This window comes from Phytophthora infestans, genomic scaffold (assembly GCF_000142945.1).
Source record: "Phytophthora infestans T30-4 supercont1.20 genomic scaffold, whole genome shotgun sequence".
NCBI lineage: Eukaryota > Oomycota > Peronosporomycetes > Peronosporales > Peronosporaceae > Phytophthora > Phytophthora infestans.
Window position 1 is genome coordinate 1,817,240 of NW_003303739.1, and position 27,444 is coordinate 1,844,683.

Consider the following 27,444-nt stretch of genomic DNA (forward strand, 5'->3'; position numbering starts at 1 on the left):
TATTTTATTAATATTGTGGTTTTCATTAATGTTGCCACCCGATTTGCTGTGTTATCTCGGGGCCCGATTTAAATATGGTGTAGGAAAATTAGGCCCGAATTAGCTATATGTGACCCTACTTAAGGTCTTAATGATGAGGGTGACGTCACCTCCAGACGACCTTACCACCCACAACTCAATTTTACTGATTGAGGAAGAGATAAACACTAAACGTATGCTTACTGTAGCGCGATTGCCGAGTAAAAGAGTGCTATGATTCTCCTATGGCGGTTAGACTACGCTTAATCATAGATTGGAAGTGTCCTTGCAAATGAGTTTGGGCAGATCACTTACGCCGTCCAAAGACGGCAATTCTGGCACTTCCTCTTTAATTCGAAGTGCCCATCGACATATCCGGCCCGAGATAGCAATCTTACCTTACCCCTACTTTCTATTTCGACGGCGTTAGCAAATCGGATCCGGATCTCGGATCATTCGCTTTGCCAAAATGGATGAGAACCACAATACTTGTTCTCAAATAAAATAGTCCATCTCAGAACGACATCAAGTCAAGAATAAGGCTTCTATCACATATTAATAAAATAGAAAAACAATTATCATCACCTGAGGCATTAAGGAAGTCGCTGTCTTGTTGAAATAGGGAGAAACCCCATGAGGCGAAAGTTATCTTTTGTTTCAGTGTTTGGCCCATTCCTGGTAGCCATGCTGGCTACTGCGCTACGCCCTGATCCCTCTTTGCTGGCTACCGACGACGATAATGGCGGTCTTCGCTGCGGCGGTCTCTGCGGTGACGGCGCCTGCTGTCTGGGGATTGATCGAGCGATCGGTCTCTTGATCGGTTTCTTCTTCTCGAACCCGCAGCCGAGCGTTGCGTTATCTGGTTGCGTGAGTCGATAGTCATGTAGTCCTATGTGGCAGCAACATAACAGCAATCAGTATTGTTCCAGAGAGCTGATGGGTCACTCGACTTGCGTCAGCAGAAGGCTCGTTGCCGGCACGGAATTGATCCTACAGCATTCACGAGTGTTTCGACAGATTAGTTGAAATACGCAAACAAACTAACGAAGAACTTACATCGATGTGCTTCTTAAATTTGAGCTTCGCCGTCATCCAGGAGTTGTCCTCGTTTGTATCATCATCATTGTCGTCGTCGTCTTCAAGAACTTGACCGTGATAGCTCTCACTGTCCTTCGTGGTTTCGCCCTCTTCATTCCTTGCTTCTCCAGATGAATTGGTCTTCGTCGTATTCACGTCAACAAGTGCCGCCTGGAACTTCTTCAGCTTGGACAGCGTGTCTTGCTCTCTTGCTGAACGGTTTGTGGCTTTCTTTCGCTGCAAATACTTCTGACGTTGCTGTTGTAGTGGAGTAAGCATATCCTGGAATGCACGATCTTTTTCCAGCTTCTTGGCTTCTTCACCCATAAGCAGCGGAACCGCTTTCTTTGATTTCTGTAGCTCCTCGCGTAGCTTAGCATACTCCTCTCGGTCTTTTTTTTTGCTCCGTGAGCCTGCATTAAGCTTCTCAGTCTTCGTGGGGGGTTGGTCGTCGATATCGTCACTCTGCTCCGTTAAGTAGTCAGCATACTTGACACCTTTGCTCGACTTCGAGGCAGCAGCTACGGCTGCTTTCAGGCTTGCTCTCGATCTCTCTTTTCTCTCCTCACTCACTGCCTCGCCACTGGTTTCATTGACCCTCTGCAGGACCTCTGAGTCCACTTCCGCCTTCAACTTTCGGTCGTCGAGTAGATCATGACTACTTATCATCGTTTCGCCTTCTTCTTTTGGACTTCTGACTCCACCATCGATCTGTCTGGAAGCTCCACTGGTTTCGCAAGAAAGCAGCTCCAATCTCTTTTCCCCTTGCTCCGCCTTTTTTTTTTTTGGGGACTCTCTCCTCTCCGGGGGGATTTCCCCTCTCTCCCCCAACACCCCCCGGGGCTGTATGGAAAAAAAACCCCCCGCCCGGGGGCGGGATTTTTGCGGGACCCTCTCTTTTAGAGGGCCAAAAACCCCCCTCTTTTCCCCCCCAGGCCTCTTTTTTCCCGCGGGGGTGAGAGTTTTTTTGGAGAGGGGTTTCCCAAACCCTTTAAGGGTTTCCCCACAGCACTTCAGCACTCAACAGCTTCGGTGGATTGGTAGGACGTTCCTGTCCATCCGTCTCCAAGTCTCCGACACTTAAAAGATTAAAAATCGTGTTACCTGTAACCTACACGAGTATGAGTAAGTTATATGTAACCAACAGTGTAATCTACCAGCACATTCTCAATTGAGAGTACCTTGCCAAAGATGGTGTGTTTCTTGTTCAGAAAGTCACAGGCGTCCAGGGTGAAGAAAAACTGCGAGTGGTTGGAGTTGGGTTTGTTCTCGTTGGCCATAGCCAGAAGTCCGCGATGGTTAAATTTCAGTCTGGAATGGAACTCATCAATGAAAGCGCCACTGTAGATGCTCTCTCCTCCTGTACCCGTCCCTGTGGGGTCTCCGCCCTGCACCATGAAGCCGGCTATGATGCGGTGGAAAATCGTCTGGTCATAGTACTGTCATATATAACATATCATGTTAATGGTCCATTTAAACCAAAATCCTATTTTGTCATACCAGACATTGGAATTGCTTTGGGAAGACGTACCCCTTCCAGACACAGCTGCACGAAGTTGCGGCACGCCTTGGGTGCCTGTTGCGGCCACAGCTCCACATCTAGATCCCCGAAGCTCGTGTGCAGCAGCACTTTCCCCTCCGTGTTGGGCTCCGTGATGTAGATATTCGACATGCCGACGTCAGCTCGGGTATTATCAAAACTTGCTACGATGAACACCACTTTTACATAATGTACCCACTTTTCTCTGAAAAAGCATTTTTTGTATTGTTTCAGTAAATTTCAGTGAAGCCGACAGAAAGACGTCTTACAAGACGTGAAGTAGTTGTTTTGTTGTCATTTGTTCGTTGGGTTCATGTCAACCCAGTCTGCAGCTTCGGCTCGCTTCAGCTTTACACGTTCAGTCAACGTCACGCGATCAAGATACTCCTCAAATTTCACGAGCGATGTTTTCCTGGATGACAAATCGTATTTTTCCTTTCGGAACCGTGCACGTTGCTCTTGAAATATTCGTAAGGCCTCCCGCTCTTCTTGTACACGACGTAGTTCATCGCCGTCGAGAAGATTGTCTCCGTGTTCTTTGCGTTTGCGTTTCGTCCATTCCTCGTAAAAGTCATCTAAAAGCGAGTAATACATTGTGATGTTTTCCAGCTCACATTGCTGAAGATACGAGCGTTCTCGTCCTGTGCGTCGTTTCTCGTTGATCACTTTGCGGCGTCGGAGTTTATCGAGTTGTGTGGGTAGCACTGCCGCGAGAAACGGCATCTTCTCAAAGCTTTTACCGCTCGTTGTAAACGGCAGATGGCGGTCCAAGCTTTTGTCTTGATGCTGCTGCTCTGAGATGTCACGGAGGTCTTCATGGCGATGTCTTGAGCGTGTTTCATTCTGCATGAATTCTCCTTCGTACCAAAAATCCCACTTTTCCTTGTTCACTCCAGTATCGCCAGTCGGTTCATCGTCAGCAAACTTGTCATAAAGACGGTAGTAGAAGTCTCCTCGACCATCCATTGTATCTTCATGCCAAAACCCTACGTGCTTAGATCGCCCACCTTCAAACCGAGTTGTACCACGTCCGTGCCGAGCACCACCATCAAAGAAACCTTCATACTTGTCTCCATGACGATCACGCTGTCGGCCACGTCCATGAGGTTGACCTTCGACAAATGTCCCTTCAACGAACGAACCGTCTGGAAATGTTCGCGTGCACGCTGGGCCGTGAAGAACTCCATTTACAAACAGGCCTTCATCGATCATTCCGGTAGAGCTGACGTATCGTCCTGGCCCGGAAATGACACCGTCTTTCATTTCGCCGTCGTAGGTAGCGCCGTCAGGAAATTTTACGTGCATCTCACCGCTTTCCGCTCCATCGCGATAATCATCTCCATTCAGTAGCGAATTTCCGTATGCGCGACCTCGTAACTTGTCGCTGTATACGTAGCGACGTTGTGGACGATCAAAAGTGCCTTCACAAGTTGTTCCCTTACCATACACAAGCTTACCGTTTCCACAGCTGGTGTTGCCACTGAAGTGGCCAGTATACACGCCAGCATTCGTGTACTCCTGGCCTTGGCCGTGTTTCTGACCAAGTCGAAACGCCCCGGAATAGACACCTCCGATAGAAGAAAAGTGAAAGTGCTTGTCAATCGGATCTAACGGTACTTTATCTTCATCAGCAGCCAATGCTGCAGCCGTAGGCACCATCAACTCACCCTCTCCGTGACGTATTCGACGAAGTTTCACTGCTCGCATGTTGATTTCCTTTAAGAGGTCATCAGGGTCGATCGTTTGGTTTGATAGTTGGTCGTCTTCGAAGAATGCCCGGGGTTGAGGTCGTGTCTGGACGAGGCAAACGTAGTTCCAGTCGTTTTTATTCAGTGCGAGGGACGCAAGGTCTCGTCCGCGTGGACTCGTAAAAGTTGCCGCCCAAGTTTTCGTCTCTACTTCGTTTTTGATACTAGTCGATGGCAACTCAGCATCTCGTGGAACTTCAGAAAATGTTACGGGTTCCGTCACAATTAGCTTCGTCATGCGCTTACGCCGACGCTCTAACTCCTTGATTTCATTCGTGAGTTCTGTAGCTTGGTCATTCATAGCATTTGCCAGGTTTTTGCGGGTTTCTATCTGTTCTTGCTGACTTCCAGCAATGTCCATGACCGGCAGTGCCTTGATTTTCTCCTTCAGCACTTTCAGCTTCTGCTGTGAAGTTGCCACTAGTGGCTTTAGTCGAAGCAACGGCTGAAACTCCTGAGTGATACCGAACAACAGCCACGTTCTAATATCTATCGATTCACACTGAGCTGGCACGAAAGCAAGGACCAGGAGGGCACCACCAGTGTACAGCGGGTCATGGAGATCATCTTGCGGTATTGGCTCCACGGGTTCGTGGATGATGTAGTACCATCGGTCGGTCCCGTTGGGTGGAAGTACCTGTGTCATCCAGTCCTTCGGCCATATCACGTCTACACAGGCGAATGGCTTAATTAATAGTTTTAGAGTGATAAGAAGCATGGGGAGGCATACTTCCGAACGGGTCCTTGAGAAGCGCTGCATTGCATTCAAAAAGCAGGTTGATCTTGGCCCTGGTGACAAAAACACACCAAATCTCTCAGCCCAAGGACGAGAGAGACTTCAAATCGATCATTTGATACACGCACACAGTGAATTCGGATCGTTGAACAAAGCGGAATTTATAGTCCTCAGGCCTCGTGGTGATATTCTGGTCAAACAGCGCCACAGCCATTAGATCCTCCTTGTACTCGTCCACCATTTTGCCCGTGCGCGGGTCAACGATGAGCTGTCTCGTTCGCGTTGCCATTGTTCTTAGATATGTCTCCTTGCACCGCCCGCTGACACGAATGTTTCATATCTTTGGTCTAAGTTTATAGTGGTAACTTTGTCGAAACGCGTCATAGGATAAGGAGCGATTCTGGCGATACTGCTTTTTCACGGCATATTTGACTGCTTCGCTGTACTTCGACTTCAAGTTAGTTCTTAATATATAGCAGGCATAAGTCTCCCAGCAACAATGACTAAGCACTCGTGTCCTTTATTTTTATTGCTCGGTGAGCGTGTATATCGCTGCTTACAGTAGTTTGAGCAACTCAACTTCAACTGAGAAGAAGTGTTGCTGTTTATAGGAGCCCAACTGTTATTGCCTTGAAGAACGCCTACTTCTGCTTGCTGGTGATGTATTGCTGCACCTCGACCGGGTTGGCCTTGTATCCCTGCAGACGGAAGGACGAGTTCTGGAAGGCCCACAGGAAGCCTCCAAGCGAGCCCAGCACGCCCGTGACCACCATAGACGGAACAGCCACGTGGCGGTGCAGCTTCACTCCTGCACAGAGTCCATGAAGCGCAGACAGTTAGCGTCATTATCCACTATTTCGTGTTTTGCAGAGACCACTGCACGCACCGAACACGTAGCCAGCAGGGAAGGAGAAGGCGCTGATGCCCAGCCACCGCGTGTAGTCACCTGCGTCAAAGTTGGCCTTGACGTCGTCGAAGGTCGGGTGCTTGACGATCACGGGGAAGCGCGGCTCGCGCGGGTCGCGGACAGGGGCGTCACTCATCGTGTGGGCTGTCGATCTCGGTGTCTCTACAAGACGGGCGGTCATTATTCGCAGATTTCTGACCAATCAGAGAGATGTTGAAAGGAACGTATAAGAACGAATAACCTTTTTAATCCGCTAAAACGTCGTGCCTGTATTGATTAAGTACCAGGCAGCTTAATTTCAGAAAAAATTGTGCTCCCACCTCAACACCACTATTAGTCATGGCATGACTAATAAGAGTGAACGATGTAGTCTCAATTTTCTTAATTAAAAAAATCCAGCAGCCAATCAAATTGAATTAAATTTCGTGTCGTCGTGCTTTGCGACAATTTTCTTCTACGCAGGTATCTTTAATGATGGCGAACGTCCATCACATACCGTAAGGAATACGGAAGGTGCGTTTTTCTATTTTAAGTAGCACAAACTGAAGTACCGCGTCGGTAGTAATAGTAGTTTAACAAGCCAAAATCTAATAAAAAGCCTCAACTTGTTCAGTACCGGGCAAATTCACGACTGATCTTTCCACTAACCTTACCCTCCCTACCAACCTTTGCAGTCTTACCAGCATCGCAGTCGCGTTTTTGTCATCGCACCCATAAGCTTCAATGTATCTGACAACAGTTCCTTTATTCAGCGTTTGTGAGGTGGTCTCCACCTTTCACAGGCTGAGATTAGCCACTAACAGCCACAATAGACAAGTATCCTTTCTTTTCCTGACAGGTATTTTTGAGCTCGTTGTGTCTGCGTTACTTTGTTTCCAGAAAGTTCCCTCTGGGCTCGTTCCTCGAGAGACTCACAGCCGATGCAGCAATACCCAAGAAGACCACACGTGCCCTAGGCACGATGGCAGACCGTCTCCGAGCCCGCTTCAGAGACTCCAGCCGTACCTCCGAAAATGATATCCGCTTCACCGCCCAACTCGAGCTCTACTCTCCGTTCCATCAGATCATCCTCTCGAACAGAGCCTTAATCGAGATCGAGCCTCTCGACGGTGTCGCTGTTATGCGACTCGAAGACCGACCCGTCCTGCTGACCGAGACCGTGCTTCTCCTCCCTGCTCTGTTCGACCTCACGACAGTCATCCATGCTCCTTACGCCAGTAATTTCGTCGCGCACTCCCTCCGTCCGTGGTTCCGCCAAGAAGGCTGCCAAAGGGCAACGTCTCGTCAAACCCAAATTTGACTTCTATCTCGTCCGTGGGACGGACGAGCGCATTCAGCGCGACCTTTCGCGTACCATCAAGCTAGCCGACGAACAAGGCAAAGGTCCGTTCGTACCCGTGGCGCAGTCAGCGATTATGGTACCCTCCGCCCAAGTTTCCCAAGCTTCACCTCGCCCATCACCGTGTTTAGATGCGTTCGCGCCCGACGTATCTCGCCTGTGCTCTACATATGTCTACCAAACACGCAGGCGCTCGTCGTAAACAGAAGAGTAGCACTCAGCAGGACCGTTTCTCCTTCCTCAGTCTCAACATCGAGGAGCTCGGCTACTACGGGCTTCTCGCCGCTACTCTGGCTCGGTGGTAAAGCAGCCAAGCACTCAACGTCGGCCAAATCTCGGCAAGACGCCCCCGAAGACTTGTTTGTTCTGCTGAACCGTGACTCCAAGCGTTACGAGAGGGTTATCGCACGCACCACGAGCAAGTTTGACATTGACGAAGACTGACACACCGGCATCACCCACCTGCTCAAACACACTAAAGATCTTGACCTCACTTGCGTACCCCATCTCCGTATCTCCGACCGTGCACTGGCACGCATAGCACTCGATGTCAAGGGCGGCGACTCACCTAAGCTTCACTGATCCCTGCGGATCATGGAATGCACTTCTCTCCAACAGCTCACTCCGCATTACTCAGCTCGAAGAGCTCAAGCACCTCCGTGCTACGTGCCTTCAGGAGCTGCACGGCGCTCATTTTCATAAGCCGCGGTGAGAAGTCGGTCATTTTCGACCAATGAACAGCCGTCATTCATATTATCGGACTGATAGTTGTCATACTTGTCTTGATCATCGTCGTAGGTGTTTTGATTTTCAATTGAAAAGCCAATACCCCCTAGAACAGCTTCACGACCTTCAAATTCAGCTTGTAGATCATCCACCGAGACTTCAATGAGCGTCACTCTCGGTTTATTGCGATAGTTGTCACGGCGGCGGTAAGGTTCGCGTTCACATCGATCACGTCGGTTGTGGCGATCGTAAGCGTCATCGCGTCGGGAATCACGCTCTTATAGTGCAGGGACTCACCGTCACACTTAGTCATACGTTCCTTGCCCTTGAGAGCGTCTTCAACGATCTCTTCGAGCTCAAGAATGTCGGTGCCTCGAGTGTGGTGGAGACTCTCCGCCAACTTGTCGTCACCGCACGTTAATGTGCGTGCTCTTTTGCGTCGCGACCGCTCTTGTCGAAGTGCAGACAGGCTTTCCGAGCGTAGACGCGAAGCCTGTTTATTTAGTCGCACAGATGTTCATTACGCACGCGCTTCGCGGAGTCGTAGTGGGGTAGACCGTCCTCTTAAGCTGCGAGCAGTAGTAGCAAATGAACGCGTCACTCAACGGCTTCCGCTTACGCTTCGTCTTCTTCGAAAGTTAACGGAACCAATGGATAACTCCGTCACGAAGGCTTATCTCGAATGGGGTGAGCCATTTCTCAACGCCGGTGTGCGTTCCAGTCATTTCGTAGACGACTGCACGGAGCCACTGTATACAATTCTCGCTCTTATTGCGAGAGCCAGAGAACGGCTTGATGCGATCCGATGATCGGAGCAAATTCCCTTCAAGCCTCGGTGTCGCGGCAGTGCCGTTCAGCGCTGCCATTCGTTCATCTGACGCATCAACTCGGCTTGAGGGTCTTCTTCTTCGAGTGTACGCACCAAAATGACATCGTCACTTGCTGAATCATGGCTGTCAGCCTGACGACGTCCGGCACCCCTTTTGGACGCTCGTGCGCCACCCCGGCGACCGAATGAACACTCGCCATCAGCGTACATACGTCGCATACGGCTCTCCGAACGTGGCGTAACCATGTGCGAGTCTTGAGAGTACTGTGAAGCCCCGGTAGTGCCAAAGGCACCACGGTCAGCTCCACGCTTGGTCGGAGGAGTAAGGTTGAGTCGTTGGGGTGTCTGCGGCAGCGGAATCGTGGACGGGTCTTCATCAAGAACCGTCGGTCGGCTCACAGGTGGCTTCCCAGCGTTAATGCGAACAGCTCTAAAGACCTTCCGAAACCTTTTCTTCTATTTCTGGTGAGAGGCTCCGGCCTCATGAGGACGTCAATTTTGAAGCAACTTGGCTAGTCGTAATCGAGCTTACCGGATACTGGAGCTCTTGTGCAAGATCGGGTCTGTCGGCTTGTCTCTTGAGAATGGGCTTAAACAGTTGCATCCACGCATCAGTCTATATCAGACCCTGCACGCGGTCAAAACCGCGTTTGGTGGCTTGTGTATCACCGCTGATAGATGGGCGAGGTGCGCTCAGCAGCGCTGATCGCTTTGCGCCCGCCACCGAGGGTTAGAGGTCCCATCATAATAGTCTTCATAGTCCGGATCTGGTCCCGCAGGATCCTGCTCGTCGGCAATGTTCCTCGAAAAGGGACCTGGTCGCCCTGCGACCACCAGAGCCGGGCGCGACAACATGGTTCTTGTCTTTGTAATCGTCATAAATCATGGGCGTCAGGATCGACGGCCGCCTTGTCTTGAAAGCTAACGGAAAGCTATGTGGCAGATGCAAGGCGTACAGCCGTCATGCCCGGACTCGAACTCTCGTTGCGTGCTTCGCCAGACTTGGCAGGAGTAGGTGGTACCGTCGATTGTCCTTTCGCCATTTTTTGGTTTCCTTGTTCTTCTTCTCTTGGTAGCTCGTAAACGGGAAGGCCGAAAAAAACAGTTCACAATGGTCACACTCTGTTCTCAGGTCGCGGCACCAGCTGTTGTTTTGGAAATCCCACGTGAGCTTTAGCTACAAATGTAGTTTGGAAGCTCCCACAACAATACGTCTGCTAAGATAGTAAACGATCGTTCGGGCGGACATGAAGACCCCCGTTCTGCCCTTGCACCGGGACAGACTGGACCTTGTAAACTACTTACATAGGCCAACCAGTAAATTTAAGAGCACGCTACTAGCACGAGCAAATCCAGCAGGTGTTTTGAATCCTCGTGGTCCCAACAGCGGAAGGGGACCAAACACGGCACCGAGCGGTCGGAAGAATAAAAGGGATGCAATACAAGCACTTCCAGTCGTGCAAATAGGCAACAATAAGCCGTCACGTAAAACCCCCCGATAGTAATCGGCCAATACACACACAGTCTCTTGGCCTTGCCGGGCAAACCTCGCTACAGAGCTTCGAGTTCACCGACAGGCATAACACACTCAAACAAGCTTGACCAGACGCTTACCTTGCGGACGTCGCTCTGTGTGCTTGAGTGGAAATTCGGTTCTGTATTTATGTCTGTTCTATCGGGCCTACTAATGAAAATCCAAATTAAGTTTACATATATCAAGTGAGCTATATTCCGTTATGGATCTTCTTGTACGTCAAGCGTCGTCTGCAGCGTCGCATGCGCCTCTTCAACAGCTCGTGCTCTTTCCCAGACGGTGACCGTGCCTTAAAAGTGTCGCGTAGTCCTCCGCGAACTCATTCCAACCGCCACCGAGGGTTCGTACCGTAGATGGTCAGATCTTGGCTGCTGAATGCGAATCCGGTCAGTCCCTTATTAATAATAAGGACAGCCTGGATTGAGTGACATCTGGACCGTATCCGGTATCCGCTGAGTGTTCGGAAGTGACACTGTCGAGTCTCTTGCACCTTGTAGTCACAGTACATCACGTGGCCAAGTGTTCGTCGCTTGAGCATCTTGACAGTGCCGCATCTTTGTTGACGGATGATTATCGTCAACGCTGGAGAAAGCACTACGCCACAGTAGTCTCCTGCTGCCCCAGGCTCTTTGTTTTAGGAGCACTTCCAACCGAACGCAGGGTCCGACCGACGCAGCTCCGGACCAGTGTATTGAGGTGTAAAACCCACTCGGACTTCTTTGCGGGGTAGGCTCCATCTTCGTCCTATTGTCGACTGCCAAAGTAGTAGTCGTGTGTCGTGGCTCCATAGCCGTACTTATCCACGTAAGACTGTCCTTGGCACCACCACCGCAACCCGGCGGATCTCCCCCATACGTGGCAAGGACGCACATGCCTTCACCATACTCCTTCTTGATGTCGGGCTTCGTCTTGACGTTCGTCTTGAAAGTCGCCTTACTCCACACAGGCTCTGCAGCCGTCTCCTCAGCAGCGTCCTTAGATTCTTACATCCAGACGGCCAGAAGCTTTCACATTACCTCGGACTGCCCCGCTCTCCCAAACGTACCAAAGGCAGACTGTCCCTGCCCTATAATCGTGTCTTCTATGTCTGCACCCGCTTGTCTTACCTCAGCGCACTCCCTCGCGGCCTTCTCCAGACAATCAATCTCGACGTGAACCACTTCCGCTCGCTTTTCCGCGAGTAGCCAGTCATACAGCCTCTCGGTCTGTTCAGAGGTCGGTCCCTCTTCTCTTTCTCCGTCGCCACTATCACCTTCGTAGCGTCCTTCTTCTGTTTCACTTCCCTCTTCTCCGTAGAAATCCATCTCCGATTGCCAATCGAATCACCAACTACCGTTTCAGTTCTCCACGAACCCTTGACCAAATCGACAACCGTACAAAATATACCGAGCCCACGACGGTTCCCCAACAATGACAGTATGCTCTCCGCTTCAGTGCTTCCTCTACAAACACTAATCCACAAGTCACGTCCTTCGAGATGGAAGATTGCTACAACAATCGGCGCCCTCGGGAACCCACCCTTCCGCTTAAACTTCCCTTATTCGTGGGCTTGGCTCCCGGCGTGACAGCAAAGTCTCCCAGCCGTATCGACTCTTCAGAGCGTTCCTCGAGCTTAGCGGTCTCACTACGAAGCGGTACCCTGCTTCTCCACCACGTGTCGCGAGTCGTCCCTGTTTGGGCAGGACTGCAGCGAAGTGTAATCAGACGCCTTGGCGCGATGCTTAGTAGTCGGTAGTAATAGTAGTTAACAAGCCAAAATCTAATAAAAAGACTCAGCTTGTTATGTACCGGTCAAATTCACGACTGATCCTTTCCACTAACCTTACCCTCCTTACCGACCTTTGCAGTATTACCAGCATCCGCGGCACGACCGCCTTCGACATAGTCCCGACACCCCTACTCACCTTAGACAACTCAGCACTGTACTGCGCCCCGACGTGGCATTCTTCCCGCCCGTCGTCGTCGTTCCACTGGGTATCAGGTCCTTGGCTTCGATATCACAGCTTAGGAGAGCACGTTGGGGGGCTGCTCCCAAATCAATACAAGCACTCAGTATAGCCCTCGTGCTCAGTCGCTCCAGCCCGCGACTGCTCTCAGAGCCCATCACCTTTTAGTGGCGTCTCTCGTACCTCGTCGAGCAAGGAAGACGGATCACACCGTACTCACGAGGGTCACCATTGTTCCTACTCGTGGCAAAAGCATCCAATCGTATTTGGTCGTTTTCACGACCGAATTTGATTTAAAACTAGTAAAGTCACACCGATGGTTCGAACGGAGATTTCGTCTAATACTCAACTTACTAATATTTTACACAACCGACGGCCTGACATATCATGTTAGGAGCCGTCGGTTGAATTCTTCAATATATGTTGAAGCTGCTGTATCTACCCCCCCCCCCTCCCTATTGGAGTCTGACGTGTATTTGTCAGTCCGTCCGAGGATAAGAAAGGGGAACGCTAATTCGCGCGCTCTACTGGCTGCCGAGCGGAGCGAAGGCTGCATCGATTGGCTAAAAGCTGCCGGACACAGTGAACGCGGTCCCCATTGGCTAAAACCGGCATTATGTGGTGTACACACGTTATGTGGTCTACACATCATACTTAAAAGCCGTTCAAATTTCATTTTCCCCCATCTTCAGCCCCAGAGCATCACGAGACGCAAAGGGCGCTTCCTGTGTGCGCGTTAGTCAGTATTTGTAGGCGGTGCCGATGTCACAAACTACTAGATGGTCTTGGCAGCTGTTAATAAAAAGGATGGTCCCTGGAGACTCATATCTCGTCTGAATGGTCCCTTTAGTGCTTACTGCTAAACATATGATAATTTAAGCTTCGTTGTAATTTAATAATAGTTTTACTTACAAGATTTTTTGCCTAGTACTATTTAAAACATCCAACGTATCAAATAGCTGGCGGGACCTCGGGGTCCCCCAAAAAATTATGCCGGTATCTAAAATGATTTATTTTATAATGGGCATGTACATAATCTATAAAGTATCATTTCGCGACTTCCGTTTTCAAATTTTAGCTTGTCCAGCATCCCATGAAAGAGCATCTAGCTGTCATATTAGACAGTAATGCATCAGGTATTGCTGTGAGCCACTGGGCTTCACTGTCGAGGCATCTCCAAAGACCCCGAAAACGCTGACAGTGGGGCAGCGTCTCGACTTTAAATATGTAGGCCAAGATGTACCTTCAATCTAACAAGAGCTCTATTATAGACATCAGCAGCCAAAACAAAAATTAGTACATTTTATACCTGTTATTAATGAGAGCCCCGGGTTCCATCCGGACCCCGGGGTCCCGCCAACTGTTACATATATTTGCTTGCAATCTTTTGTAGTAGTATTACACATAATTATTATACCAGCGCTAGTTTATACGCATAGTTTTATTACTACTAGAAACTTTAAAAGTGTAACTATAGTGGCTTCCCAGTGGGACCTACCGTCAGACACCACACAACCTCACACGCCACTCAGCCGCCGGGGGAAAAATCGTCTTCCTTTGTTTTTGCGCGCGTAGTGTGCGACCCTAAGAGCATGCGCGCCCTTTTGAGCACGATATGTTGTGTACATCAAACGCACTGGAAACAGGGTTTGCGATTGAATTAGCGCGGAGGCACGTGATTAAGCAAAAACACGAAAGGAGGAAGAACACCGAGCCAGACTTTGTACATGATATGATATAAGTAGCAACATGAAATACGGAAGACCACGGACGATGAAAGAGGACCGAGCCAGTGTAGGCCACAAATTTCATGAGAACCCCAAACCACGTAAGATCACGCAGTCGTGAAAAACACAGAAGGACACAACATTACGGAAGCGGATGAGAGCTGAAATAATGACACTCCACATGCTGAAAAACATAATCCACAGAAGAGCACGCACGTTCGAAACCACGGTAGAATACGTAGAGTGCACGAAAACATCCTCCATTAGCCATGATACATGGAGCACAGGCAACGGACCAAACATGAACCCGCGGGAGACCATAAACGAGAGATTACCACCAAACACTGGAGCACGATATTAGGGTAGAACCGGAGCTGATCGAGTCATAGAGCACGATACCACTGTAGCTCACGATATAACGGACAACAGATCAACCGCGACACCACAAGATAGCACAATAGCATGGACGGTGGACAAACCACTAAAACATGATAGAACACACAGTCACTGGAGCTATAGAGGGAAATCACTGATCACCGGAGCACGATACAAGTGTAGAACCTGAGATCACGGAGCCACAGATGACGTTAGTACATTGGAACACGCTTGCACGGACGGCAAACCAGCCACGAAATCACGGGGGAACGCTTCGGGATACCACGATTGCACACCGCGGAGCACGATACCACCGTAGAATACGAAAACACGATCAGCGCATAAACACACCGCGATCACGATAGCATTGACAGCAGAACTACATCGTGGTGACACGATATTGTTAACGGTGTAGAGGTGCTGAAACGAAGCTTGGGGCTGAACGGAGTGACTTCTGCACTTGGTGCGGAGACCGGAGTGAAGACACTTGAGCGGAAGAAGAAGAAGGATTCGCAAGTGATTGATTTATCGGGGCTTACACTGTCCTCACTACCTTCCAATCATCCTATTCGTCCAATTATGGGTGGCATAAGCAACGTACCATAATCACAGCGGGATTGTATTGGACCGGTTCAGGTTGACCGGCTAATGGGTACAGCTGGTACACAGTACCAAGACAAGTAACCTTCAATACGCCCCTCAATGCGAACACGCGTGGATGCCGAGAGCAGCTGTTAGGTCCATGTGACGAGGCCCTGGGAGCGCCTTCGTCATGGTGTCAGCCAGCATCACAGAAGTCTCGCAATACTCGAGCTTGACTTCACCACGTTTGACTTCATCGCGGATGTGATGGTACTTGAGGTCAATGTGCTTGTCGCGGCCGTGGTTCACAAGGTTCTTCGTCATCTTGATGCACGACTGGTTGTCTTCTTGGATCTTGAGGTCGGGTCCAGTCTCATTGGCAGCTGCTAAGATCTCGCACAGCAGGCAATGAATCCACTTGCCTTCTTGAATTGCTAGACTGAGCTCTATGTACTCTGCTTCGCTCGTAGACAGCAAGACACTTGATTGCTTCTTGCTGCCCCAGCTCACTGGCGCACCCGTCAGCATGAACGTGTAGCCGGAAGTCGACTTGCGGTCCGTGAGGCCACCAGCCCAGTCTGCGTCAGAGTATCCGCAAAAATCGATGTTGTCACCCGGCTTGTAGCAGATTTCATGCGTCTTGGTGCCTTGCAGGTAGCGAAAGATGCGCTTGACCGCAACCCAGTGTTCTTATTGGGTATTCTCCATGAAGCGCAGCACATAGCCCACCACATATGCCATATCTGGACGCGTCGCGGTCATCAGGTGCATTAGTGCACTAACTGATTCGCGAAACGGAGCTTGTACCTTGGTCGCCGCGTCGCTTGGAGCTAGTCGAGTGCTAATATCCACCGGGCTCACCACAGCCTTGCACTCGTCCATATCAAAGCGCTTCAGGATGTCATCACATAACGCCGTTGGCTCATCATCACGCTGCCGTCTAAGCCTCGATCCCAAGGACGAACACACACTTGCCGCTGTCAGTCATTTCGAAGCGTGTCTTGAGGTCGCCCTTCGCGCGTGAGATCTGCTCGGGTGACCTTCCGGTGACCAGGACATCGTCGACGTAGACCAGTATGAGCACACAGTGGCCATCAACAACTTTGATGTAGAGGCACGGGTCAAAGGCCGAAATTCGAAAGCCGATATAGTATACGAACTCGTCGAAGGTCTCGTTCCACACGCGCGAAGCTTGTTTTAGACCGTAAATAATCTTCACCAATTCCAGGCAGTCGATGTCACCGTCGAGCTCGACACCTTCGGGAACCACGCAAAACACGATCTCCTTCATCACGCCGTACAGAAATGCCGTCACCACGTCTAGTTGGCCTAGTTGGCCAGCCAAAGTACTTGGCCAAAGCGATCATCATGCGCAACGTCACGCACTTGACAACCGGCGAGAACTTCTCAGTGTAGTCGATGCCGTACTTTTGCTTGAAGTTCTTGGCCACGAGGCGTGCCTTGTTCGATCCGTCCGCTTTGCGCTTGATCTTGAACACCCACTTGGTACCTTGTCCGTTCGGCAGCTTAGCAGCACGGAACACTCCTCGAAGTCGCATCGACTTGAGCTCAGCACGAATTGCCTTGCGCCAGTGCACTTATCGGGGCCGTTCACCGCCTCTTGGAAAGTCGCCGGCTCCGACAGGTCCACCGCAGCTTCGACTGCGTTAGCACTTGCCCACCAAAACACGGGGGGATTCGATTCTTCATCTTGATCTCCAGCTTTTTCTTCTTCGTTTGCGTCTGATCGACGCAAAAATGAATTGGTCGGCGCACTTGCTTCTTCCAGTCCGGGTCGATGACGCATAGTTCGCGGTCTTGTGGTAGATTCATCTTCGTCACTGGGGCGGCTCTTGCGCTTCCCCGCCTGCCTGTGCTCCGTCTGGCGCAAACCGTCATTGTCGATATCGAGAGAGTCGAAGTCCAGGTCGTCGACATCTTCATCGGAAATTGGCGCTGAAAGTCCAAAGATCGATTTATCGAAGTTGACATCGCGACTGGTAACCACCTGCCCCGCCTCGTTGTCATCAAGTCGATACGCCTTGGATACTTCTTCGTAGCCCAGGAACAATCCGGCGCGAGCCTTCGTATCCAACTTGAGCCGTTTCTCCTTCGGAGTTAATTTGAAAGCGCGACAACTGAAGACGCGCATGTGTTTCACACTCGGCGCGAACTTGTACACAATCTCGAACGGAGTCTTGCACTCGATCTTAGTTGATGGCAGGCGGTTTTACGTAGATGACCGTCATCGCCGCTTCACCTCAGAAACACTTGTCCAGCTTGGCATGATGCAGCATGCTGCGGCCGATCGTAACGATGGTGCGGATGGCCCGCTCTGCCGTGCCGTTAGTCTGGTGCGCGTACGGAGTCGTGGTTTGTTGCTCGATGCCTTCGGCTTCGTTGAAATCTTTGAACGAGTGTGTCGCAAACGCACGAGCTCCGTAATGTCGCACGAACTTGACCTTCTTGCCAAACTGCTTCTGCACCTTCGTGATGTACGTCTTGATGCAGTCTTCGCTTTCTAAATTGGCACGCAGACAGAACCCCTTCATGCATCCGCTGGCTTCGTCCACGATAAGTAGCAAATACTCGCTGCCACCAAGCGAGGTTTTCTCCATGGGTCCGCAAATGTCGAAGTGAAGCAGCTCGAAGGTGTCGTAGCGACGCTTGTCACGGTTGCTAGGGAATAATTATTGGACCATCTTGCCTTGCTGGCAGCCGTGACACAGACTTGGACCACTAGGCTTGGAAGGTGCCTTCGCGTCCTTGATCATCTTGCTGTCAAGCATCTTGCGAAGCACCTCGACTGAAGCGTGACCCATACGCATATGCAGGTTGACCGTCCTTCCAGTTGTCGCCGCATTTGCTGATCGAAGAGGCGTGCGAAGCCAGTTGAGTCCATCTACGAGCTCCACCGATGCCACCACTTGAATCAAGTCCCTGCGTGAGATGTCGGTGTCATTGAACACCACTTGAAGCTTTCCGTTCTCGTTGATGTGCGGTACCGAAAGCAGATTCTTGCTCATGCTAGGCACATAAAGTGCGTTCTTGATCTTGATCTCCCGCTCGGCGCCGTTGGGCAGAACCACTCTTTCCACGGTCTACACACCCTTGATAGCTGCCTTGTTCCCGTCGGCCATCGATAGCTCGCCTTCATTGCGCTAGAACAGATTGGCGAGCTTGAACTTGTCGTTACAGAAGTGGTGCGTGGCACCACTATCGACCGCCCACAATCCAGACACATTCTTGTTCGTCGAAACTCCACATTCCAGGGAAACCGCGAACGCTACTCGATCGTAGTCGTAGTCGTCGTTGCTGTCGTTTTGCCACTGGATGTTGTTAGCTCCGCGTCCACGGCCGTTGCCGACGCGTCGAGCACCTCGAACCTCATCCTTCTTGGTCCAGCTCTTGTCAATCATGTGCCCCAATTTCCTGTAGTACGTGCATTGACGAGACTCTCGGTCGGTGTTTAACGCTTTGGCCGCGCTTTCAGTCTTCACCGTCGCCGTCTTCTCACCTTGTCGCTTGATGTGCTCGTTTGCGAGCACTTTCACAACGTCTTGCGACCGCGGCTCTGCGTTGCTTATCTCCAGATTGAACACGACGATCTCGTAACGCTTGGGAAGACTTCGCAGCAAGCAGATCGCCACGTCCTCGTCCTCCATCTTGGCGCCGATGCGGCTGAGCTTGGCGCCGATGCGGCTGAGCTTGGCGCTGATGTTGAGGACCTCGTTGCAATGATGCAAGACATTGCCGCCTTCCGCCATCTCCATGCTGAAGAGTGGGCGCTTCGGGTAGATGCGACCAGCCTTCTGCGACCCATCATACAGCGTCTTCAAGCGCGTCCACGCGCCCCACGCTTCCTCGCAGTCATCAACCCCGTGATGGAAGTCCGCGTTCATGTGGAGCAACATCAGTCCGAACGCAACGTTGCTCGCCTTGACGTAGTCGTCCTTGGTCCGGATATCCGTGAAGCTCAGAGTCGTTTCCCGGCTTACAACGTGCCATACCGACTTGGTCAGAAACACGCCACGCATGTAGCGGTTCCACGTCGCGTAGTTGTCATCGATGAACTTGTCAGTGGTGACCTTGATCGAGGTGTCATGGGCGGAAGACATGGTCCTTGGGCTCATAAACTGTTAACGGTGTAGAGGTGTTGGAACGAAGCTTGGGGTTGAACGGAGTGACTTCTGCTCTTGGTGCGGAGACCAGAGTGAAGACACTTGAGCGGAGAAGAAGGATTCGAAAGTGATTGATTGATCCGGGCTTGCACTGTCCTCACTACCTAGGTCATCCAATCATTATGTACTCGTCCAATCATTCTACTTTCATCATTATGGGTTGCATAAACAACGTACCATAATCACAGCGGGATTGTATGGGACCGGTTCAGGCTGACCGGTTAATGGGTACAGCTGATACACAGTACCAAGACCAGCAACCCTCAATAGATGGCGCGAAAACGCTGTCGATGGAGCTACACCAGGAGAGCACGATACACGGGCGACGGTATTACACAACTAGGGGATGGGTACCAAAATCACGGAAGAGCACCATCGGCGAGGGTACCAGTGGTGGGACGCCACTAGTCATGGAAGATTAATGGACCACGAAACGTGTGAGGCCCACGGAAACGTTTTTAAACACGGAGAAGCTAGCAGCCACGAAAGCGAGCCATATTACGGAAGCATGTGAAACCAAAAAGGCTACGCGCATAACCACTAAACATCGTGATCCACGGGTTAGCAGGACCCACAGAGTCAGAAGAATACGGAAGAGCACGGGTCACGAAAGAACACGAAATCCAATCTGTAGTACGGAGCAACTGTAGTCTGCGAACCCACAATATCGTGCGGGGCCACGTCAGACAACGGAATGATAAGTGGTTTAAGCATACGAAATCACGACGTACTGAGCTGGATATAGGCATACGCAATCGGGAAGTACAGGCTCGCACGCGATACGCTGAAGTATATAAAGCTACGGCCATCTCATCTCATGCCACCCCGCCGCGTAGCGGCGGCGAACGGCTACCGTCTTACCCCGCATATAAGGCATATGTGTTCTAAATAAATACGGGATTCGCTCGACATCTAGCTTAAACCTCAATTTGACCACCTACCTAATTAGAACACATGTGTAAAACACAAGGCTGTACCAGCCAATAAATATTCTTGAGAGCTCCCAACCAACCACCCTTCTGAACAAACTTGTCGGTGCTGCTGTTACTTGGCTTTAATTCTCTTATTTTATAAGTTACACAGCCATGAGTGCTGAGCGACGTAGCTATAGTATCCACGAGAAACTCGCTGTTCTAGCAGACTATCGGATAGGCGTGAAAGGTCACGGCTTTGCTGCTCTTAGCAAGAAGCACAGCGTGGCGGTTTGAACCCACGCCGATCGCGTAGGAGGGTCAAGCCTAAACGACCAAGCCATATTCCAGGACCCACAGACTTGCTTCTTCAAAGTCAAACAATTTGTTCGTTGTACAACACATAGGCTTTCTAAACGAATATAACACACAAGCAGCGTTGTATTCATTTACAGCACCTATGCCTTATATGCGGGGTAAGACGGTAGTCTTAACTATCAATTGTAGCTAGTCTGTCCGCCCGTCACACAAAACGGTCAGATTTTTTAGCATTCTCATTGGCTGTCGAGCGGAGACAAGGCGGCTCCCATTGGATAAAAAGTACCTGCTGCCGCGAGGCGGTCCGATGCGAGTATTAATAGTGCTGCGAGCCCGTGGTCAGCGGAACGGAGGCGTAACACGGTAAATAAGATGCATAGAAGCCCCCCCCCGCGAAGCGGCGGCGCTCGGCTAGTGCAAAGGAAGTACGGATAATTAGTTGGAACGAACGATAGGCGGATAAAATAGGACAATCATTTAGATAAGGCAAGATCGTAAGTGTAGCTCCCTGATCCTTCGATGGTGGTCTAGAGACGAGCTTCATAGGCTATATCACATACGAGTTAGTTTATCTTTATAATCACGATGCAAAAATCATTCATGCAAGTCGGCAAAGCTTCAGAGCCCTCCTTTGACCGAGCTACACCTTACAACCTGAATGTACGATAGATCTCAGTCTTTGTCTCACTTCTGTGCGTAGTCACAACCTTCGCACACCCAGCGCATAATCTACTTCCTGTCAACATACATGTAGCGTTCATAAACTATTAATAGTGCCCAGAGCTCACACTATTTTTAGTAAGAAATAAGCCAGCTTACTTTGACTCCACAGTTACAAAGTGTGTGAGATTGAGACTTTTCCGCATACGTTATTTCGCGTCTTGACACTGAACGCTAGCAGGTTCACCGGTGCAGTTTCCGATGTTTGATGCGGGCCACATTGATATTCTTGAATATCCAGTTCGACACCACGTCCGGATTCGACACAATGTCGTACAAATTCTCCGACGTACCCTTCAAACCGTCGATAGTGATGTTCGTGATCTTCACAAGACTCGTTGGTGTGCCAGCATAGCCGCCCTTGGTCTTGTTGTAATCCGAGTGCACCACGATAGCGTGCGTGACGTTCGACAGCTCATTGTCGGTGTACACTGCGTTGGTGACGAGACCTTTGAGTTCGATGATAGTCTTGATGCGGATTCCATTGGTACTGTTCACAATGGTGTTACCTGTAACCGTGAGCCCATCGACAGTGGTGGATACATTCTGTTCAGGGCCGCCGAGTGAGCCGATAGAGATACCGTGTGTGCCGCAGCAAAAGTTGTAGCTGAATACAGTGTTCGTGCTCGACTGCATCGCAAGACAGTCATCTTGGCCGAAAATTCGATTCCTGGTGATCGTAACGTGATCATTTTTGTCGAGATCGAATCCATCCGTATTCTTCGCGATCCCGTCACCAGTGCTGGAGTTGACGGTGACTCCGGTGATGGTCGTGTAGCTGCAGCTTTCGACAGCGCAGCGAAGGCATGAAAAGGCATGTTCAGTACGTTCAATCCCGACACCGTGGAATTGACCACCTTGTGCATCTTGAAAAGCCAACGTGGTTTGGTAACGTTTCGAGCTTGGGCCCAGTACCATGCACCTTGTCCGTCAAGCGTTCCGGGTCCAGTGACCGTAAGATTATTACCTTGCAGCTCGACCAGTGGCCCAGCCCATAGCTACAGTAGTAAAACATAGAGCGGTGGATGTTAGATGGTGCCATTTTACACATTTCGCTACAAAGCGTACCATCTTTCCAAACGTGGTGGTACCTTGGAACGAGATCCTGGTGTTATTCTGTAACTGGGTCAAATTCAGCGTCAAGCCCGCAGGCACATGCAAAGACCTGACAAGGATACTGTGGCATTCTGACACATCAGTGTTGTTGATGTAGACTCCGGTGAGAATGCAGTCGCCATTAAGAACTGGCGGGGCTTGCTCTTGTGATCCATCGGAGCTCGTGGCATTTTGATCCGGGGTGTTTTTCTGACCGGGATTGTTTTGGTCGGGGTTGTTTTGGTCAGGGTTGTTCTGACCGGGGTGCGGGACATCGGAGTTGGTTGACTCCGCATGACTAAGCTCGCCCTTCACAAGGGAGTCACCCTGTTTGTCGTTCGTGTTCGTGCGCTCGCCGGTTTGGGAGAAACCCGTCCCACAGTTATTATCTGGCGGTTGCGCAGTGGCTCCTGCGTCGATCGCGAGGACACTTGCCACGAGGAGGAATATTGCGAACACCGAGGAGAAAAACTTCATACTGGTCCAGCAAAAAGGAAACTGTGAACCATTCAAGCGAGAGGTTACCTTACTACATCGACAAACGAGATCTGTGCAAGAGTGTGCTGCCGGCAATCGAGCGACACGCCCGTCTCAAAGGAGCCCGTCTCACTTAAGAGCGACACGCCCGTCTCAAAGGAGCCCGTCTTACTTAAAGTACATGTACATTTCTTGCGAAAGGTGATTACTACTTCAGTACATGTATGTAGTAATATCCGTAAAACGTTGGGAGCTGTAACGACCGTACCTGTATCCATGCAATTACAGTATACATGTAGTTTGTGCGTTCACTGCGCCAACAGCCTTTATTGTCCAATTTCATGACAATATAAATGGCGAAAAGAATACTGCAATTTACCCCAGCGCAACGACGATTTGATCACAACAGCTTTCTGAATTTTTAGCTTTCTGAATTTTTAGATGAGCTGGATAGAAACCACCAAAACTGGAAAATCGTTCAATGAGTCGTTGCCCTTGAGAGAGGCCACACACTCTCTCTTGTTCACAGGTGCATGCATCATCACTGAGACTGCATCAACACCAATAAAGCCACGCAAGTGAAGCACCATCATCTTCGATCTGATACTGTTCTCAAGCTCCAGAACCAGCTAGAAATCTCGCAACGACGTAAAACGATGACTTCGGAGAGGCGCGCCTTTGTCTAAACTTCTCACCCGAATTGGCCCTCAGCATCCGTTCCACTTCACCACACCGCTAATAATCTACGACGTCGTCAATCCTTTTTGCCCAACCTTCACAATAGAAGCTAATTCGTCGCGGATCATATCAGCGTTTGGTCGCTTTAACTCACGCGATGCTGCATATTATTTCGCCTCCTCCCTCACTCCTCTTCTGCGAGTTCTGGCAGGTTCTCCTCTTCAAATACCACGCGAATGGTCAGCGAGCAGCTCGGGCACGTGGCGATGTCCTCTCCGTCGTAGAGCTCCTCCAGGTCAATGGAGAAGCGATCGCCGCATGGGCACGGATAGTAGTACACTTGCTCCTCCGCGTCGTACTCCATGTCCTCGATCTCCACCTCGTCGTACACGGATGCCATCGTTGTTTTCAGCCAGCCACGAGTTATAATAGCTATCCACGTTTCACCTGTGAAAACTGATGGAATGTAAAACAAAGTAAGGTACGATTAGGCATTCAGTGTTTAATCGATTATTAGCTCGTTTTGCCGAACAAGCGGGTCAGGAAGCCCGATGACGGGACACCAGCGTCGGTAGCGCCCGTAGCGACTCCCGATACACCAGCGATGCTCATTGCTGCTTCTCCAAGTTGCGTCTTACGTCGACCACCTCCACGAATTGGACGGATAACGCCGTCTCCACCATAGATAGAGCCACCACGAAGAGTTTTAATCACGCCCGATCTGTACTGGTACACGACGGTACTGCACGCGTGTGCCAAGCATGGAGACTTTATCCAAAGTGCGATCTCTGAGCGCCACGAAAGTCCGCAATCTGGTCGCGGAGATGTGTGAGCTCCTCTACATGCTTCTCGGCCTGTGCCCGCATGTTGCCAGCCATAATGCGGTTGTTCGCTTCGACCTGCTTGATGCGTTCATCCCGCAGCGCCAGTTTCTTCTTGGCCTCCGACAGCTCAAGCTCCAGCGACGCGTACTTACGCAGCAACTGGCGGTGAACAGCGACGAGTTGCTCCAGTTTCTGCTGAATAGATCGCATGTGTTGCCTCTCGCGCGCAGACATTCCACTCGAACTGGTGGCGCTTGTGGGGGAAGACGGAGTCGAGCCACCTTCACCGGTCGAAGCACCAGCACGATCCGCCTGTGCTTCGAGGTCGCGAATTTGCGCCGACTTGCGGTCGATTTCCTCTTGCAAGCGGGTCTTCTCGTGATCAGTTGCCTGCTTGAGCGTCAGATATTCCTTCTCGTATTCTCTCAGCTCTGCTTCAAGTGCCGTGTACTTGGCCTTCAGATCCGTATACTGTTGTGACTCTGTACCCTCCTTCGACGCTTCGTCTCCAGATTTCTGCTCCTGGCTCCCAGTGGCATCTTCTCCTCCACTCTTTTGAGACTCGTTGTCTGTAGACTGTTGCTCTGCCTGAGCAATCTTTTCCGCCGCCGCTGCCAATTTGCCGCCACCCGGTGGCGTTTGGGCAGACATTTCCTGCAGCAGCGCATCGTACTCACTCTGTATCGTCTCCGAGTGAATCACCAGCTCCTTGTGCTCAAAAGTGCGTCTGTCCAAGTCGGTGCGCAATTCCGCATACAACGTCTCGCGCTGGCGAATCTTCTCTTCTAACGTCTTCTCCTGCAAATCCTTTACTCGCTGTAATTCCTCTGACAACACACGCTGCGTCTCAAGTGCTCGAACGTGCTCCTCCAGCTTTGCGGTGAGCAAGCAGATCTCCTCCCCACGTCGCATTGACTCTTGCTTCTCCTCAGCCAACTCTTCTTCAAGCTGTGTCACTTTCTCTTGCAACTCTGCCAGAGCGCGACCTGCACGGGCCGAAGGTGACGGTGGAGCCTCTGAAGTAGCTCCATCCGACAGGTCCATATCAACATCGACCGTATCGACAGTGCTGCCCACGCCTTCTGCTTTCCCCGCGTCCTGTGTATCCTCGGAGACTGTATTTCCTGCCACATCCGCCGCTCCGTCTGGCGTCTCCTTCCCTGAAAGTCTAGCTTCAAGAGCGATAATGTACGTCTGCTGCTTCGCCATTTCCTTCTCGGCTGCAGCAAGCAGAGCTTCGTATTCAGCGACGCTGCGCTGTTCATTCACCACTGCCTTGTTCTTGATGGACTTGGCGCGCATGCCAAATCGCAGGGTGGAGATCGTTTCCGACGCGTTAAAACTGCTTGGCGAGACATTGATAATAAGATTCGTGCGGGAGTTGCCACCTAGTGACTCTTGCAGTACTCGAGTCAGTTTACTGTCTCGATACGGCACGTGGGTGATATGTGAGTCTGTGAGCGCGTTGATGACCATTCCCAAAGCAGACAGCGACTTGTTGATCGTCTTAGCCTCTTCTAGTTGTCGACCCGTTGCGCCAGTCTTCCGCACCATTTCAGAGCCAGCAAGATCCACCAGATACAACTTGCCAGCCTTCGTGGCCTGGTTCTCAAGGTTACGCTGGAACAGTGTAACCATGAAGACACTGTGACTGCGAGAACTTCCTTCGTTCATTCCAGTGGCAGCCACAGCGCGATTAGCTGCACCTGCTCGCATAGCTGCCAGCAACTCGTCGTCACTGGTCACACACATCTCAGTCATCCCCTCGACAAAGATGCCGCGTTGTGCGTCCTCTCGAACCTGTAAATTCACCTTCGACTTGTATGGATCCAGGAGATCACGGATACGCTCCATGTAGATCTCAATGTAGCTCACTTTCACGATGAACTCCATGTTCTCGTCAGCGTTCATGACGTTGTTGAAGATCTCGGTGGCTGTGCGTGGAATGATGCCTTGTAGCTCAGGGTGGTCGATATTAGCTCCTTCCATTGTGTACGTCTTACCCGACGACGTCTGACCGTAGGCGAAGATGGTCGCATTGTATCCTGCCATAATATCTACCCAGCAGCAATATTGAATCAGTCAAGTTAGCTCAGAACTGACGGGACCTCCACCATTGGCCCGTACCTTGAACAACAGGTAGCGCCACGCTCTCAAAGACCGTCTTCTGGTTGTCTTCTTCTCCGAAAACATGGTCGAATGTAAATTTCTGTGGACTTCCTTCATTGGACTGCGAAATGACACAATAATACGATGAAAAGTGAGCTTTTGGACCTATATCTTCCCGTGCTGGCGCGCCCCACCTTGACTTCGATCGTCTCATTCTCAGTGACGACGCACCGCTGAGCTGAAGCCATTGTCAGCTCCTTGGCATTCTGCGGGCGCACGCGGCAGCACACACGCACGTTGCCCATCTCGTTCTGCAACATTTGGGTAGTCGATACATCGAGAGACCAAACGATGCTCAATACATGTAAACGCTCAGAAAGGGGAAACAAAGCTGCACGCGCGGAGGAAACGCACATTGACGGACGAGGGACGTGTCATTGGACTCGATTGGGGCTCGGACTCGACGCACCGAGTGCCTCGGTGGAAGTAGGGACTAGCAACTGAGTTAAATGAGCTCTCGAAATACAGATAAACCCTTCCGTAGTCATAGCGCCGGAATAATTATTTATGCTTATATAAGGGTATTTCTTTCGTGGGGTGGCTAAGCCCTACCTTAAATTGTACATGTACACTTAAAAAAATCGATCAAGCCAACAGCGTTTACACACTACCATCCATTTCAATTTTTGCGTTTGCGTTTGCGTCCCCCCCTCACTCCTCACTTACGCTAGTGTCATCAATATGCTAGTCAAACCTAAGCCAACCCACATCGCGCTCATTAATGCTATTATTAATAAAAATCACAGCGTTTTGCCGATTTGTCAGCATCAAGCCACCCAGCGCATGCCCACCAAAAAGAGCAAAACGCGGATGATAAATGCACTTACGTGCAACGCAGATGATTCCGAGCGGTTGCCTCCTTGATTTATTGGCAAGTAAAAAACGCCTCGTGATTTTACTGCGGCGCAATTATGATTATTCTTTTAATTAAGCACCTCAGAATACAGTAGTCCTTTTTGGTGATTTTGAATTCCATTTTGAAGTAAA

At 50.6% G+C, this 27,444-nt stretch overlaps 5 protein-coding genes across 5 annotated transcripts; 1 reads left to right on the top strand and 4 right to left on the bottom strand.

Annotated features, from left to right (window-relative positions):
- Positions 1 to 2,002: 2,002 nt before the first annotated feature.
- Positions 2,003 to 2,767, bottom strand: PITG_10877 (peptidyl-prolyl cis-trans isomerase, putative; the record flags this gene model as incomplete). The annotated part of the gene is made up of 3 exons (XM_002901643.1): positions 2,003 to 2,206; positions 2,277 to 2,534; positions 2,627 to 2,767. 3 exons carry the CDS (start codon positions 2,765 to 2,767, stop codon positions 2,087 to 2,089), a joined length of 519 nt encoding a protein of 172 aa, XP_002901689.1.
- Positions 2,768 to 5,619: 2,852 nt separating this feature from the next.
- PITG_10878 (uncharacterized protein) lies at positions 5,620 to 6,306 on the bottom strand (the record flags this gene model as incomplete). The annotated part of the gene is made up of 2 exons (XM_002901644.1): positions 5,620 to 5,927; positions 6,006 to 6,306. 2 exons carry the CDS (start codon positions 6,160 to 6,162, stop codon positions 5,761 to 5,763), a joined length of 324 nt encoding a protein of 107 aa, XP_002901690.1.
- Positions 6,307 to 7,228: 922 nt separating this feature from the next.
- Positions 7,229 to 7,809, top strand: PITG_10879 (uncharacterized protein; the record flags this gene model as incomplete). The annotated part of the gene is made up of 2 exons (XM_002901645.1): positions 7,229 to 7,409; positions 7,610 to 7,809. The coding sequence occupies 2 exons, from the start codon at positions 7,229 to 7,231 to the stop codon at positions 7,807 to 7,809; spliced, it is 381 nt and encodes a 126-aa protein (XP_002901691.1).
- A 13,554-nt stretch (positions 7,810 to 21,363) lies between these two features.
- On the bottom strand, positions 21,364 to 22,834 carry PITG_10880 (polygalacturonase, putative; the record flags this gene model as incomplete). Its single annotated transcript, XM_002901646.1, has 3 exons — positions 21,364 to 21,992; positions 22,055 to 22,212; positions 22,283 to 22,834. 3 exons carry the CDS (start codon positions 22,784 to 22,786, stop codon positions 21,398 to 21,400), a joined length of 1,257 nt encoding a protein of 418 aa, XP_002901692.1.
- Positions 22,835 to 24,234: 1,400 nt separating this feature from the next.
- On the bottom strand, positions 24,235 to 26,733 carry PITG_10881 (kinesin-like protein; the record flags this gene model as incomplete). Its single annotated transcript, XM_002901647.1, has 3 exons — positions 24,235 to 26,345; positions 26,416 to 26,518; positions 26,592 to 26,733. 3 exons carry the CDS (start codon positions 26,700 to 26,702, stop codon positions 24,235 to 24,237), a joined length of 2,325 nt encoding a protein of 774 aa, XP_002901693.1.
- Positions 26,734 to 27,444: the final 711 nt, after the last annotated feature.